The sequence below is a fragment of the Narcine bancroftii genome, chromosome 6 (assembly GCF_036971445.1).
Source record: "Narcine bancroftii isolate sNarBan1 chromosome 6, sNarBan1.hap1, whole genome shotgun sequence".
NCBI lineage: Eukaryota > Metazoa > Chordata > Chondrichthyes > Torpediniformes > Narcinidae > Narcine > Narcine bancroftii.
The window spans coordinates 135,032,280-135,046,635 of record NC_091474.1 but is presented as its reverse complement, the minus strand read 5'-3'; the positions used below and the strand labels follow the sequence as shown (position 1 = coordinate 135,046,635).

General features: G+C 42.4%; 1 protein-coding gene across 2 annotated transcripts in view; it reads left to right on the top strand.

Annotated features, from left to right (window-relative positions):
* lmbrd1 (LMBR1 domain containing 1) overlaps positions 1–14,356 on the top strand; it is a 296,648-nt gene that overhangs the window by 113,385 nt on the left and 168,907 nt on the right. For both annotated transcript variants that reach the window (XM_069886140.1, XM_069886141.1), the window contains exons 4-5: positions 1,313–1,410; positions 9,869–9,936. In XM_069886140.1, the coding sequence (XP_069742241.1) occupies positions 1,313–1,410; positions 9,869–9,936 (166 nt within the window). The remainder of the gene's footprint in view (positions 1–1,312; positions 1,411–9,868; positions 9,937–14,356) is intronic.

Sequence of the window (14,356 nt, the reverse complement as noted above, 5' to 3'; positions counted from 1 at the left end):
GCCTGAAGAAAACTGAGGTCCTCCATCAGCCAGCTCCCCACCATGACTACCAGCCCCCCCACATCTCCATCGGGCACACAAAACTCAAAACGGTCAACCAGTTTACCTATCTCGGCTGCACCATTTCATCAGATGCAAGGATCGACAATGAGATAGACAACAGACTTGCCAAGGCAAATAGCGCCTTTGGAAGACTACACAAAAGAGTCTGGAAAAACAACCAACTGAAAAACCTCACAAAGATAAGCGTATACAGAGCCGTTGTCATACCCACACTCCTGTTCGGCTCCGAATCATGGGTCCTCTACCGGCACCACCTACGGCTCCTAGAACGCTTCCACCAGCGTTGTCTCCGCTCCATCCTCAACATCCATTGGAGCGCTTTCATCCCTAACGTCGAAGTACTCGAGATGGCAGAGGTCGACAGCATCGAGTCCACGCTGCTGAAGATCCAGCTGCGCTGGGTGGGTCACGTCTCCAGAATGGAGGACCATCGCCTTCCCAAGATCGTGTTATATGGCGAGCTCTCCACTGGCCACCGTGACAGAGGTGCACCAAAGAAAAGGTACAAGGACTGCCTAAAGAAATCTCTTGGTGCCTGCCACATTGACCACCGCCAGTGGGCTGATAACGCCTCAAACCGTGCATCTTGGCGCCTCACAGTTTGGCGGGCAGCAACCTCCTTTGAAGAAGACCGCAGAGCCCACCTCACTGACAAAAGGCAAAGGAGGAAAAACCCAACACCCAACCCCAACCAACCAATTTTCCCTTGCAACCGCTGCAATCGTGTCTGCCTGTCCCGCATCGGACTTGTCAGCCACAAACGAGCCTGCAGCTGACGTGGACTTTTTACCCCCTCCATAAATCTTCGTCCGCGAAGCCAAGCCAAAGAAAGATTGTTTGCAGTATCTTGTGGGTTTTTTTTTTGTTTTTATCAGCAAACTTAGTGCAGGTTAGTGACTTGGGTGCTTAATGTTGTTGTAAACTCAGTGCCCCAAGACTATGCTCCAAGTTATACTGATGTAGCACATTGGTGGAGCTAAATGCTTTAATTTATAGTAAAATGTTGTAATTGTTGATTATGTCATGAGGTGAAAGATCTATTGATACCTATCGATTGAGTGAAATCGGCATTTGAAATTATTGCAGAACTAAGTTCGTGGAGTATATTTTATAAACACCAGACAAGAATAATTGGAACACAGTGAGAAGGCATTCAGATAATCAGAAGACAATGCACAGTCTCTGTACCATGCAAATATTTATTGCAATTTATGTCATTTATTTTACATCTCATTTTCTCTTGTTACAGCCTTGTACTCCACCATTCTTTTCTGTGTCTTCCTGTGGATTCCATTTGTCTACTTCTACTATGAAGAGAAAGAGGATGTTGATCCCAATAAATGTTCAGTAAGTTCTTCTGAAATTCTTAAAAACTTTGCTATTATCAGGATTAAACTGCCATTCTGTGAAATATAAATAGTTAAGGATGTTGAGATTAAGTGTTTAAGATTTTTATAGTATTTTATAAGGTAGACAATGAGAATGTTTTTCTAAGTGGATAAGAACAAAAAAAAACAGGTTACTTTGTTATTAAAAAATCAAGCCATTCAAGAAATTTGGGGAAAAAATTCTCTGTACCAAAGGGAACAGAAGTGTGGAACACTCTCCATTTAAAAGATGCTGGTTGAATAACTCCAGATGTGGACTTACCAGTACCCTGTACAGTTGCAGCAGAGACCCCCCCCCCTTCTCTTCAATTAAATCCAAGCAACAAAAGCCATCATTACATTTTTTTCTTGTTAACCTGTTGCACCTACAAATGAACCTTTTACGAATTGTGCAGAAACACTCCCAAATTCCTCTGAACAAAGGCATGCTGCAATCTTTCACCATTTAAATAATAATATGATTAGACCATGAAGGCCATTAGACATAGGAACAGAATTAGGCCATATGGGCCATTGAGGCTGCTCCGCTATTGAAGTCATGGCCACTGTAGTTTACCTCTCAACCCTGTTATCTCGTCTTCTCCCCATAACCTTTGACAGCCTTACTAATCAAGAACCAATCAAATATACCCAATGACTTGGACAATACAGCCACACTCTGGCTGAAGAAATGGTTCCTTATCTCTGTTCCTCATTTTATACAGAGGCTATGCCCTCTAGTCCTAGACTCTCCCATCTACAGTCCCTGTTTGTTTTCATTGGTTTGATTAATTTTGTTACAGGTTGATGATTGTGATGTATGGTCCATTGTGTCCCTTTGTCTTGCATTTCTACCAGCCTTTCCCCATTTGGTGGGCTCTGCTTTAATTCGGGTTTCACCCTGCTGCCAGTGAACCAGGTGCAACATCCAAACTATGACCCTTACTGTTTCACATCACTCTTGGAGGATCTGTTCATCTTTAAGTCATAGGCAGTTTCCTGGAACACTGGGATTTTATCCTCTTCACTTACATGTGATTTTTCACAATAAATAGAATCGACTTTTTTATTCCTAAGTGGATGAACTTGCAATTATTAGCATTGAACTCTACCTACTGGACTCTTGCCCACTCATTTTACCTGTCTATATCTCTCTGCAGATTCTCAACATCCTCTCCACTATTTGCTTTTCCACTCTCTTTAGTGAAAGCAGAAACCTTAGATACACTGCACTTAATACCCTCTTCCAAATCATTAATGCAGTCTGCTCTCCATTGATTTCCAACCTGAGAAACACCCAATCATCCTGTCTGCTTTTGGTGAACATCTTCTACCTATGCAAATACATTTACTCCCAAACCCATGTATCCTTATGTAGCACCTTATCGAATGACTTCTGGAAATCCAAGTATAACTGTTCCCCTCTTTTCCACTGTGATCTTATACCCTCAAACATCTTCAGTAAAATTGTCAAACAGGACCTGCCCTTCCAGAATCCATACTGATGGAAGATGTCCAGATCGTTCACTATTTCTTTCTTTATGATTGCCTCGAAACATTTTTCTGACTATGGATGATGAGCTAACTGACCTATCTTCTTCTTTGGCTTGGCTTTGCGGATGAAGATTTATGGAGGGGTATGTGCACGTCTGCTGCAGGCTCGTTGGTGACTGACAAGTCCAATGCGGGACAGGCAGGCATGGTTGCAGCGGTTGCAAGGGAAAATTGGTTGGTTGAGGTTGGGTGTTGGGTTTTCCTCCTTTGTATTTTGTCAGTGAGGTGGACTCTGCGGTCTTCTTCAAAGGAGGTTGCTGCCCACCGAACTGTGAGGCACCAAGATGCACGGTTGGAGGCGATATCAGCCCACTGGTGGTGGTCAATGTGGCAGGCACCAAGAGATTTCTTTAAGCAGTCCTTGTACCTCTTCTTTGGTGCACCTCTGTCTCGGTGGCCAGTGGAGAGCTTGCCATAGAACAAAATCTTGGGAAGGCGATGGTCCTCCATTCTGGAGACGTGACCCACCCAGCAACTGATCTATAGTTACCTGCCTTTTACCCTCATTCTATTTTAAAAAGTGCGGTGCATTTGCTGTCTTCCAATCCACTGGGACATGTCCGGATAATTTTGGTAAATAATCCCAAATATCTCAACTATAACTCCTGCCATTTCTTTTAGTCCCTGGGATGCATTCCATCAGGACCAAGCAACTTATTTACCTTTAGGCCCACTTGTTTCTTTTGCACTACCTCTTCAGTGATAGCCATTGTATCCAGGTCCTCACTTCCCATCGCATCCTTAACATCACTCTTTGGCATGTTGAACATATCTTCCGCTATTGAGATTGACACAAAATAGTTCTGCCATCTCCACATTACCCAATATTAAATCCCCCTTCTCTTTAGCCACTTTTTTTTCACTTTATATAATTATAAAACCTTTTACTATTTGTTTTTAGATTTTGTGTTTACTTTCACAATCTATCTTTCTAAGTTCTTTTTTGCTTTTTCTTACAGTTTTCTACTACTCTTGATGACTTTGTATGCATGAGGTTTTAATGTGATGCGTTCCATCATTTTGTTAGTCATCCAAGACTGTCTGTCCCCAGCCTTGCTGTTCTTGTTTTTAACTGGAATATTACTTTTGTTGAGTACCATGAAAAATTTCCTTGAAAGTCTTTCATGGTTCCTCCACTAGTCCACCACATAGCCCATGTTCCCATTGTAGTTTCCCTTGTTTAGGCAGAACACACTAGTTTTAGTGTTCTGTTACACCCTCCATTTAAATTCAGTCATACTGTGATCACTCACTCTGGAAGTATTCTGAACTGCAAGATCATTAACTTTACTAATCTAACTGCACAGGACTAGATCCAAGATACCTTGTTCCCTTGTCGGTTCAGGAACATGCTCTTGAATGCATTTTACCAAGTGTTCCTCCAGACTGCCTTAATCAACTTGATTTGCCCAGTCTAAGTGCAAGTTAAAAACCCTCATGACAACCATCATTCCATTCTTACACACATCAGATATTTCTTTGCTACTCTAATGTTATTATTTGGCTGCCTATTGACCAGTCTCACCAGTGAATTTTTTTTCTTTTTTCCTTTACCATTCCTCATCGCTACCCAAATGGATTCAACATTCTTCTCCTGCTGTTGTATGTTTTCTCTCACTATAGCTCTGCCCTTATTCTCAATTGAGAGTGCTACCCCACCTCCCTTACCTTTCCACCTGTCCTCCGAATTACCTGATACCCTTGGCTATTTAATTCCAAATCATCTCGACAATGTGACCGCATTTCAATAATGGTCCCTAAAAGATATTCCTTTTGAATTGATTTGTGCCATAAATTCACTGACTTCATTTTGAATGCCACAGATATTCACATAAAGTTCTCTTACACACATTGATCTCTTAGAATCTAGTAATCTTTGTGTCTTTTGCATTTTACTTTTCTGTACTTCACTTTTACTTTGGTCTCTGCATTACTCCTCTCTGTGTTTCTGCATGGATTCCCAACCCCACATTCTCTCCCCGCCCCCCCCCCCCCCCCACCCACTATTATATTTCAACCCTCCCCCAACAGAACCACTAAACAATCCTATGGACAGTGTGGTTAGTACTAGTCTCACTTCATTCAGGACATATTCAAATTCCCATAATCTGAACAACCCTCCCCCCCCCCACCACTACCACTGTTTAAGCCACATATTCAATCTAGCTATTCTAACTAACATGTGGCAATGCTCGTAATCCTTTGAGATGTCACTTATTAATTTATCCCCAAATTTGGTTTGTCGGACCTCATCTAATTTTTTTTAACTATTTATCATTGGTACCTGCGTGCACCACAACAACTGGCTGTTAAAAAGGACATAAAGTCAATGTATGTGGATTGGATTGGGTTTGAGGGGATGAAAGGTCTATGTTCCTCATAATATGCCCTCATTATTTACTCATGATAAAGAACCAGAGGTTGGGTGAGGCATGGTAGATTGATCCAGGAGATGCAAATTCAAGGAATCCTCAGTGAACTGATAGTTTGGATACAGAATTGTCTACCCCATAGATGACAAGAGGTAGTGTTGGAAAGCTTTTGTCAGAAGAGAGGCCTATAATCAATGGTTTCTCACAGGGATTAGTGCTGGGATCTCTGATTTATATTAATAACCTGGATGAAAAGGTATGTGGATAGGTCACAGAGGCCTATCAAAGGGTACAGCAGGATATAGATCCATTGCAGACATGGGCAGAAAAATGGCAGATGAATGTTAATTTGAAATGTATCGTACTCTGGGGTCAAATGCTAGGGGAACTATATAACCATATACAGCACAGAACAGGCCAGTTTGGCGCTACTAGTCCATGCCGGAACAAATCCCCACCCTCCTAGTCCCACTGACCAGCACCTGGTCCATACCCCTCCAATCCTCTCCCCTCCGTGTAATTATCCAGTTTCTCCTTAAATGTAAATAACGTCCTTGCTTCAACCACCTCTGCCGGAAGCTTATTCCACATCCCAACCACCCTTTGCTTGAAGAAATTTCCCCTCATGTTCCCCTTATAATTTTCCCCCTTCAATCTCAAACCATGGCCTCTGGTTTGAATATCCCCCACTCTTAATTGAAAAAGCCTATCTCACGTTGACAGGGAGGAATACCAACATCCTTTGTCAGTGTCAGGCTCTCTTGTCTGGAACTCGCCAAGAGTGATGTTGATAGATGTAGCTCTGAAAGTCTTTGAATTAAGCATGAGGAATTGAAGAGCTGCTGGGACCATGAACTCCTCCCAAGTGTTAATATCATTGTGAAGCCAGTCAGTGAGAGTGAAAGGGTAGCCAGTCTTAGAGTGTTTATAATGGTGTCTGAAATTATCTCGGCATGTAAATGTCATTTTACGGGTTTCAAAGCAAGTGATAGTATTGCCATTAATGCGCCATCCAGAGTGGCGTGGAACTTTCCTTCGTAGAATTGGAGGCTCATTCAGTGGGCAGTCAGTGAAGTCCTTTGTGTCTGAGTGGGGTGAAGACATCTTTCGACCTGTTTTCAGCAGTCTGTGTCTGTGCATGTGGAACAAATGAGAAAGGTGTTTCTTAGAAGGGGGTAAAAGCGGACAGGGTTAAGTTGTAGAGATGTGTCAGTCAGTAAATCTAAAATCTTGAACACCTCCATCAAATCCCCCCTCAATCTTCTATGCACCAGAGAAAAAAGCCCCAGGCTGCTCAACCTTTCTCTGTAACTCAAACCCTGACATCCTGTCAACATTCTCGCGAACCTTCTCTGCACTCTCTCTATTTTGTTTATATCCTTCCTATAATTCGGTGACCAAAACTGCACACAGTATTCCAAACTTGGCCTCACCAATGCTTTGTAAAATTTCATCATAACATCCCAACTCTTGAATTCAATACTCCGATTTATGAAGGCCAACATTCCAAATGCCTTCTTCACCACTCTATCTACCTGAGTATCAACTTTGAGGGTACTATTTACCATAACTCCTAAATCCCTTTGTTGCTCTGCACTCCTCAATTGTCTACCATTCAATGTAAATGATCTATTTAGATTTGCCTTTCCAAAATGCAACACTTCACACTTAACCGTATTAAATTCCATCAGCCAATTCTCAGCCCACTCCTCTAGCTTTCCTATATCTCTTTTTAAGCTACGGTAATCTTCTTCACTGTCCACAATACCACCAATCTTTGTATCATCTGCAAACTTACTTATCCAGTTCACCACCCCTTCTTCCAGATCGTTAATATATATAACAAACAATAGTGGACCCAGGACTGATCCCTGAGGAACTCCACTAGTCACCGGCCTCCAATTTGACAAACAATTTTCTACCAGTACTCTCTGACACCTCCCATCCAACCACTGCTGAATCCATTTCACTACCTCCTTATTTATACCTAATGCCTCCACTTTTTTTCCTAACCTCCTGTGGGGAACTTTGTCAAAAGCTTTACTAAAGTCTAAATGGACAACATCCACAGCCTTCCCTTCATCAATCTTTTTTGAAACCCCCTCGAAAAACTCTATAAGGTTTGTTAAGCATGATCTACTCCTGACAAAACCATGCTGACTACTTCCTATCAATCCCTGTTCTTCCAAATATTTGTAAATGCCATCCCTCAGAATACTTTCCATCAACTTACCCACCACAGACGTCAGACTCACAGGTCTATAATTTCTAGGCTTACATTTGGATCCTTTCTTAAACAGCAGAACAACATGAGCCACCCTCCAATCCTCTGGCGTTACCCCTGTGACCAGTGACATCCTAAATATCTCTGTTAATGGCCCCACTATCTGTACACTAGTCTCCCCAAGTGTCCTTGGGAATACATTGTCCTGACCCGGAGATTTCTCCACCTTTATCTTTTTTAACACTGCCATCACTACCTCCTCAGTTATCCTTATATGATTCATGACCTCCCCACTATTTTTCTTTACTTTAACTGGTACAATATTTTTTTCCCTAGTGAATATCGAGGAAAATAAATCATTTAAAATTTCCCCCATCTCCTCTGACTTTTCACTTAGCCTACCCTCCCTATCTATAAGTGGTCCAATTTTATCCCTCACTAATCTTTTACTCTTACAGTTAATGCATTATGCACATGGATCTGACATTAACTGTATACTTTGCTCACATAGTTGACCTTCAAAAGTGCAACACCTCCCATTTGATTGGATAAAATTAAAACTTCCATTTCTCAAGCCTTTATCTGAGTCTATAGCCAGAATACCTTCTGCCTTCTATGAAGAGGCCAATTCTGAATCCAAACTACTAATTCATAGTGGATCCCTTGCATCTTCATCTTTTGGGATCAGTCTTCCACGAGGGACCTTGTAAGAGGCCTTACTGAATTCTATGTTGTCAGTATTCATTCCCCTAATCCTAACAACTACCTTTCGGATCTCCTCAAATCAAATTTATAAAATGTGGCATGCCCCACACAAATTATGTTGACAGTCCTTAATCACGTAGTGGTTTTCCAAAAGTTTGAATATTCTACTCTTCTCCAGTAGCTTCCCAACAACTGACGTGAGGCTTGAGATGTACAAGCTGGATTCTGGAGCACAAAAAAAACCTGCTGGGGGAATTCAGCATGAAGAGCAGCAGCATAACCTGGGATATATTCCATCAAGACTGGGTACTTCTCCACCTGAATGCTCTTTAAAAGCCTCAGAACCATCACCTTATTGATCTGAAAATGTCTGAGCACATAGTATTCCTCACCCTGCTCTTATCCATGGTGAATACCAGTTCAAAGTGCTCATTGAAGTACTTCACCCATGTCCTCCGATTCCAAGCATAAATTCCCTCCTTTGTCCTTGAGTGGTCCTATCCTTTCTTTAGTTATTCTCGTGTTTTTATTGTAATTATTAGATACCTTGAAATTCTCTTTTTATTCTACTCGCTATGGACATTTCATGGCCTCTTTTAGCCTTCATAATCCCCTGCTTGAGCTCTTTCCTGCCATTTTTAGATTCTTCAAGGCCCCTGTTTGATTTTAGCTACCTAAAACAAACAAAAAAAAAAATCCCTTTCTGATTAAATTTATGCCCTTTTTATCCAGGAACCCCTTACATTGCCATCCTTATCCTTCCTCCTTACCAGGATGTGTCAGTAGTGGACTCTGAACAGCTGCTCCATAAACATTTAGCGCATGTCAGGTGTGAACTTGTGGAATAATGGTTGCAGTTTATTCTCCTTTTTATCCTCATGGCTTATGTCTAATGACGTCATAATTTACCCTCTCCTAATTTAGTACTTTCCCACAAGGTCTAGACTTATTCATAACTATCTTAAGAAGTTGTGATAACTGTTCTCAAAATGCTCTCCAGGTGAAAGGTCAATTAAGTGGGCTTGGTCTAATGAATGCTTTTGGGGAAAAGAAGTTTCTTTCTTATGAGTTAAATTTAATACTCTGGGATCATTATGTAATGTTTGTAGCATCATCTGCTGTTAATTAGAGGTTTACATCTTCTGCATCAGATGAATTCATTTGCTATTTGACGAGATAATCTTTGATGTGGGTAAAGAAATAATGCCTGCCAAGTAGATGATTACAACATACATTCCTTCACTGGAATATGTCTAAGCTAGAGGAATGTAACTTTCTGCAGTTGTCTACATATGTAATGAATATATAAACTGTTAAGGAATGGATGTGGTGTAGAATGGAAATTAACGAACAGCATTTGCTGAAAATCTGAAATAAAAATAAATGGTTATCCTAAAAATAGCAGGTCCAGCAGATTCTGGGGAAAGAGGAGTTAATATTTCAGGCTGATGAACTTTTTGTCAGAAGTGAAATGAAATGCTTTCAGGCCAAAATGTTGAAGAAAGTTGCATGCTGTGTGCATCCATCATAAAATTGGATATATGCAACTCTTGATGCTGATTTTCACACTATGTTTCTTTCAGCAAGTGAAGATTGCAATGAAATATACCCTGGGATTCGTGTTTGTCTGCAGCATTCTGCTTTTAATTGGGTACGTTTTTTTCAGCTATATGGCGCAATATGTATTCATGTTCGGAATGATAAAATGCTATTTAAATAGTTACCAAGTCATACAGCACAGAAACAGTCACCACCCTACTGTAAGCGTGATGCCCATCAAATATCTATAAATTTTCCATTTCAAAGTACTCAGCCGTGGTATTTCAGGTGTTGTTCTTAACACTTAAAAGTTGTGAAAATTCCTGCTTCATTTTCCCCTTACAGCTAATAAATGAAAAAAATATTCTTCCTCGAATCCTTTCTTAATCTCCTGTTCTTTACTTTAAATTCCTTCCAAGTGAGAGACACCTCTGTAAAGTGGAAATAATTTTCACTATATGGTGCCCGTATAATTTTGTCTGCTTCATTCGGGTACTCCACACCTTTTCCTGTTCCAATAAAAAACAAATCTGCCGTATTTAGGCTCTCCTCATTGTTGGAAGTGAGTCACAAAAGTCTCCAGACTCTGATTGTAGTAAAAACACACAGAAATGTTGGAGGAACTCAGCCATTCTCACACTGCAATAGGGGGTAAAGATATATTACCAATGTTTTGGGCCTTAGCCCTTCTTCAAGGAAGAAGCAAAAAGCAGGAAGGTGTCTGGATAAAGACTGGAGAGAGGGAGGCAGGAAGGCAAAAGGTGTTAATTGGATATTGATTTTGGTTCTGTGAAAGGAGACTGAGGGAAGAGAGAGAGCTGGGGGAAAGGTGACAGGGGAAAGAAAGGGGCTTTAACAGAAACTGGAGAAGTCGGTGTTAATGCCATTCAGTTGTAGGGTGTCCAGATGTAAGATGAGGTGTTGTGCTTCCAATTTGTGGGTCGTCTCATTCTGGCAGCGCATGAGATAATGGACAGACATATCAGCAAGGGAATGGGATGGGGAATTGAAATGGGTGGCCATTGGGAGATCCATGCTCTTGTGGCCGAGAGAGCCGAGGTACTCAACAAAGAGATCTGAACTTAGTCTCTCCAACGTAGAGAAGACCACATTGGGAGCACTGGATACGGTAGATGACCCCTGCAGATTCACAAGTGAAATGTGCTTCACTTGGAAGGACTGTTTGGGGCCCCAAATGGTGGTGAGGGAGAATGTGTGGGTGCAAGTGGAGCATCTCCTATGGTCACAGTTAAGTATCAAGGGAACGATTGGTGAGGAGGGAGGAGAGGACAAGGGAATTATGGAAGGAGTGGTCCTTGCAGAAGGAGGAGAGAGGAATGTATGTCTGGTGGTGGGATCTCATAGTAGATGGCAGAAATGGCGGAGGAGAATATGTTGGTCATGGAGGCTGGTGGGGAGGTAGGTGAGGACAAAGGGAATCCTGTCCTTGTTGTTCATGGGGGTGGAGGCGGGCCAGGGCAGATATGCAGGTAATGGATGATATGCTGCTGCAATATCCTCAGTAGATGCAATATCATTGGCTCTCAACTTCGCTCTGGTCATCTCGAAAGCAGCAACTTGTACGTATGGCTGCTCTATGTGAATTATCCACATTTCTGTGGATTTCTGCATTTTTAAAATCCATTTTCTGCATTTTTGCATGATTACCACACTCAGAAGCTCGGATCAGGGCCCATCAGGAAGATAAGGAGCTAGGATTAGGGCCTTTCGCCCGGAGTAAGAGCAGAAGCACGGATCAAGGCCCATTGCCAAAGGAAGAAGGAGGCGTTTGGATTGGAGCCAATTAAAGAAGGAGCTTTCCGCTGCTGGGACCACCCCTATCACCCATCCCAGACTGCGGTCATTTCGGAGGGAACGGAGCATGGCGGCCGGCAGCTAGCTCATGGACTATTTCCCACAGATTTAAAAAACAAGGGGAGATGCGTTGTCTGCGAAGCACAAGGGAGGAAATGTGGTTGGGGCCATTGATGGGACTAGGTCATGAAAGAAGGCGGTGGTACCTGCTCCAGTGGGGGACAGAGACAGCCAGCCTCCTCCGCTGGTCGAAGAGCTCAAGATTCAAGGAAGCTTGAAATCAGTGCCAACAGGTGGGCAGGGAGGTTACACCACCCCCCACACAGGAGGCAGGGAAGAGGGTATCTATGGTAGAGTATCTGGTGACCCTGTTAAACCAGCCCCGAGGCTGGTTCAGGGGCAGCTGGGCACAGGCTTGGTACCGATGGGGCAGGGTGGCAGCAGAGTGGATCAGCAAAGAAACGCTGCTTATCATATCCGACTGATGAAGGTGAGCCGACACTGGCGTCAGGTCCCCACTTACAGCAGGCATGATGTATATCCTCAGCCTGGAGGTGTCTGGTGCTGTATCTGGAGGAAGCGCTTCAACACATGGTACTGCACTCGGAGGCATCCGAAGCCATGGTAAGAAGAGGCATTAAATTGGGACGTCCCAAAACATTTGCAGGAAATTATCTAGTTTTGAAAATGGAAAGAAAAAGAAATTGGTCTCTGAGATTTGAATCTTTTTAACTCGAGGGCATTGAGTTTGTTGGGAACAGATGGTTAAATGGCAGAGTAGACTTGATGGGCTGAAGATAGTGAAATGTGAAATGCATAAGATGTGATTGTGATCAAAACGGAGAAGTGCTAAAGTAACTCGGCCTGTCTCGCAGCGACTATAGGAGATAAAAGTATATTATTGATGTTTCCTACCTGAGCCCTTTGTCAAGGTACAAATAAAAAATAGGCGGCATCTGAACTGAAGACTGGGAAGAGAATGGTGGAAACAGGGGAGAGTACAGACCTACAGACAAAAGGGTTTAATTTACAAATAATAAGAAAAAAGGGGAGAATTGGTTTCGGCTCTGAAAGGAGACACGGTCATGTTATCTTATGAACAGTTAATCTTGGATATCTTCGTAGACAATTTGAACAGCGAAATATTGGACAGATTAAAACAGTTTATCCATCTGTTTGCAAATTTAGACAGGAAAAGGGATTCCAAATATGGTAGAGAGGACAGAAATGGGCGGGGGGGGGGGGTGTTGGCAGATGATACCATCAAGTATCATCTGAAGAGTGAGAAAAAAACTGCCTGTCAGTACTTTGCATGGAAAGATTTCTTGCATTCCCAAGTAGATCAAAGATTGTAGGAACATGAAATGGGCATATAAAGAATACCAAGCAGAGAAGGAAAAGGAAAAAGCTATAGTAGAGAATAAAATGACAAATCACTGTAAGTGTAAACATTTTCAAAGTCAATAAAAATGTTATTCCAGTGACATTTAAACATTATTTTGTAATGTCCATTTTAATTTTGAAATCCACTAAAAGAGACTTGAAGCGGGTAATTTTGTGTGCACACTTTCAAAAATTTTCCAAATGGGGATGCTGTCCCCCAACCCCCCCCCCACCCCGCAAGGGGTGTTGCACCCCTTTGACCCCTGCTGCACGCCTTGCATAAGCTCTCGGCCCTTTCCTCTTTTTTTTTATCCCACTCACATACCCCTAGACAACAGATCCGCCTTCAACACCATTATTCCCTCAGTGCTGGTCAAGAAGTTGGAAACCCTGGGCTCTGCTCTGCACCCACCTCTACAATTGGATCCTTAACTTCCTCATTGGAAGACCACAGTTAATACAAATTGATAGCAGTGTCTCCTGTCTATCAACACAGTGGCACTTCAAAATGCCTACTCACTATACACCCATGACTGTGTGGCCAGGCACAATTCCAATGCCATCTACAAATCTGGTGATGACACCATTGTTGAAGGCAGAAGCACAAACGGTAATGAGGAAGGGTACAGGAGGAAGTTAGATCAGCTTATTAAGTGATGTCACACCAACAACCTTGCATTCAATGTTAGCAAAACCAAGGAGATGACTGTGGACTTCAGCAGGAAGTCAGGAGAACACGATTCAGTCCTCCTTAAGGGATCAGTGGTGGAGAAGGTCAAGAACTTCAAATTCCTGGGTATCAGCATTCCGAGGATCTATCCTGGAGCCTCCACGTTGATGCAATCACAAAGAAGGCTCACCAGCGGCTATACTTTGTGAGGTGTATTGAGGCGGTTCTGTATTTCACTGTGACAGATTATGTTATATTTTATGTTGCATATAGATATCTTTTAAAGGAGATAAATTGTGGGTAGGTCACAAACAAATACTTCACAACACAGAGTTCATTTAAAATGCCAGAGCTCTGTTCATGCCAGAGAGTCCAGGCTCCCAGTGCCTTTGTAAAGACAATGGAATCTGCTTTGCTGAAGGACTTCACAACTAAATGTTAATTGGACATGCTGTGGAAAAATGGATAATTGTTTTGGAAAGCAACAGATGAATGGACTCAGAAGACTGAGTCCAGTGCCACAACCTGTCTAAATGCAATTTGCTGTTCTAAGTAGGTCATGTGGTTTTGCAAGCAGAGGGTGGGGGTGTTGGGGGGGAGGAGATCAAACAGGTTTTCTGTGTGTGTGTGTGTGTGTGTGTGTGTGTGTGTAAGAGAGAGAGAC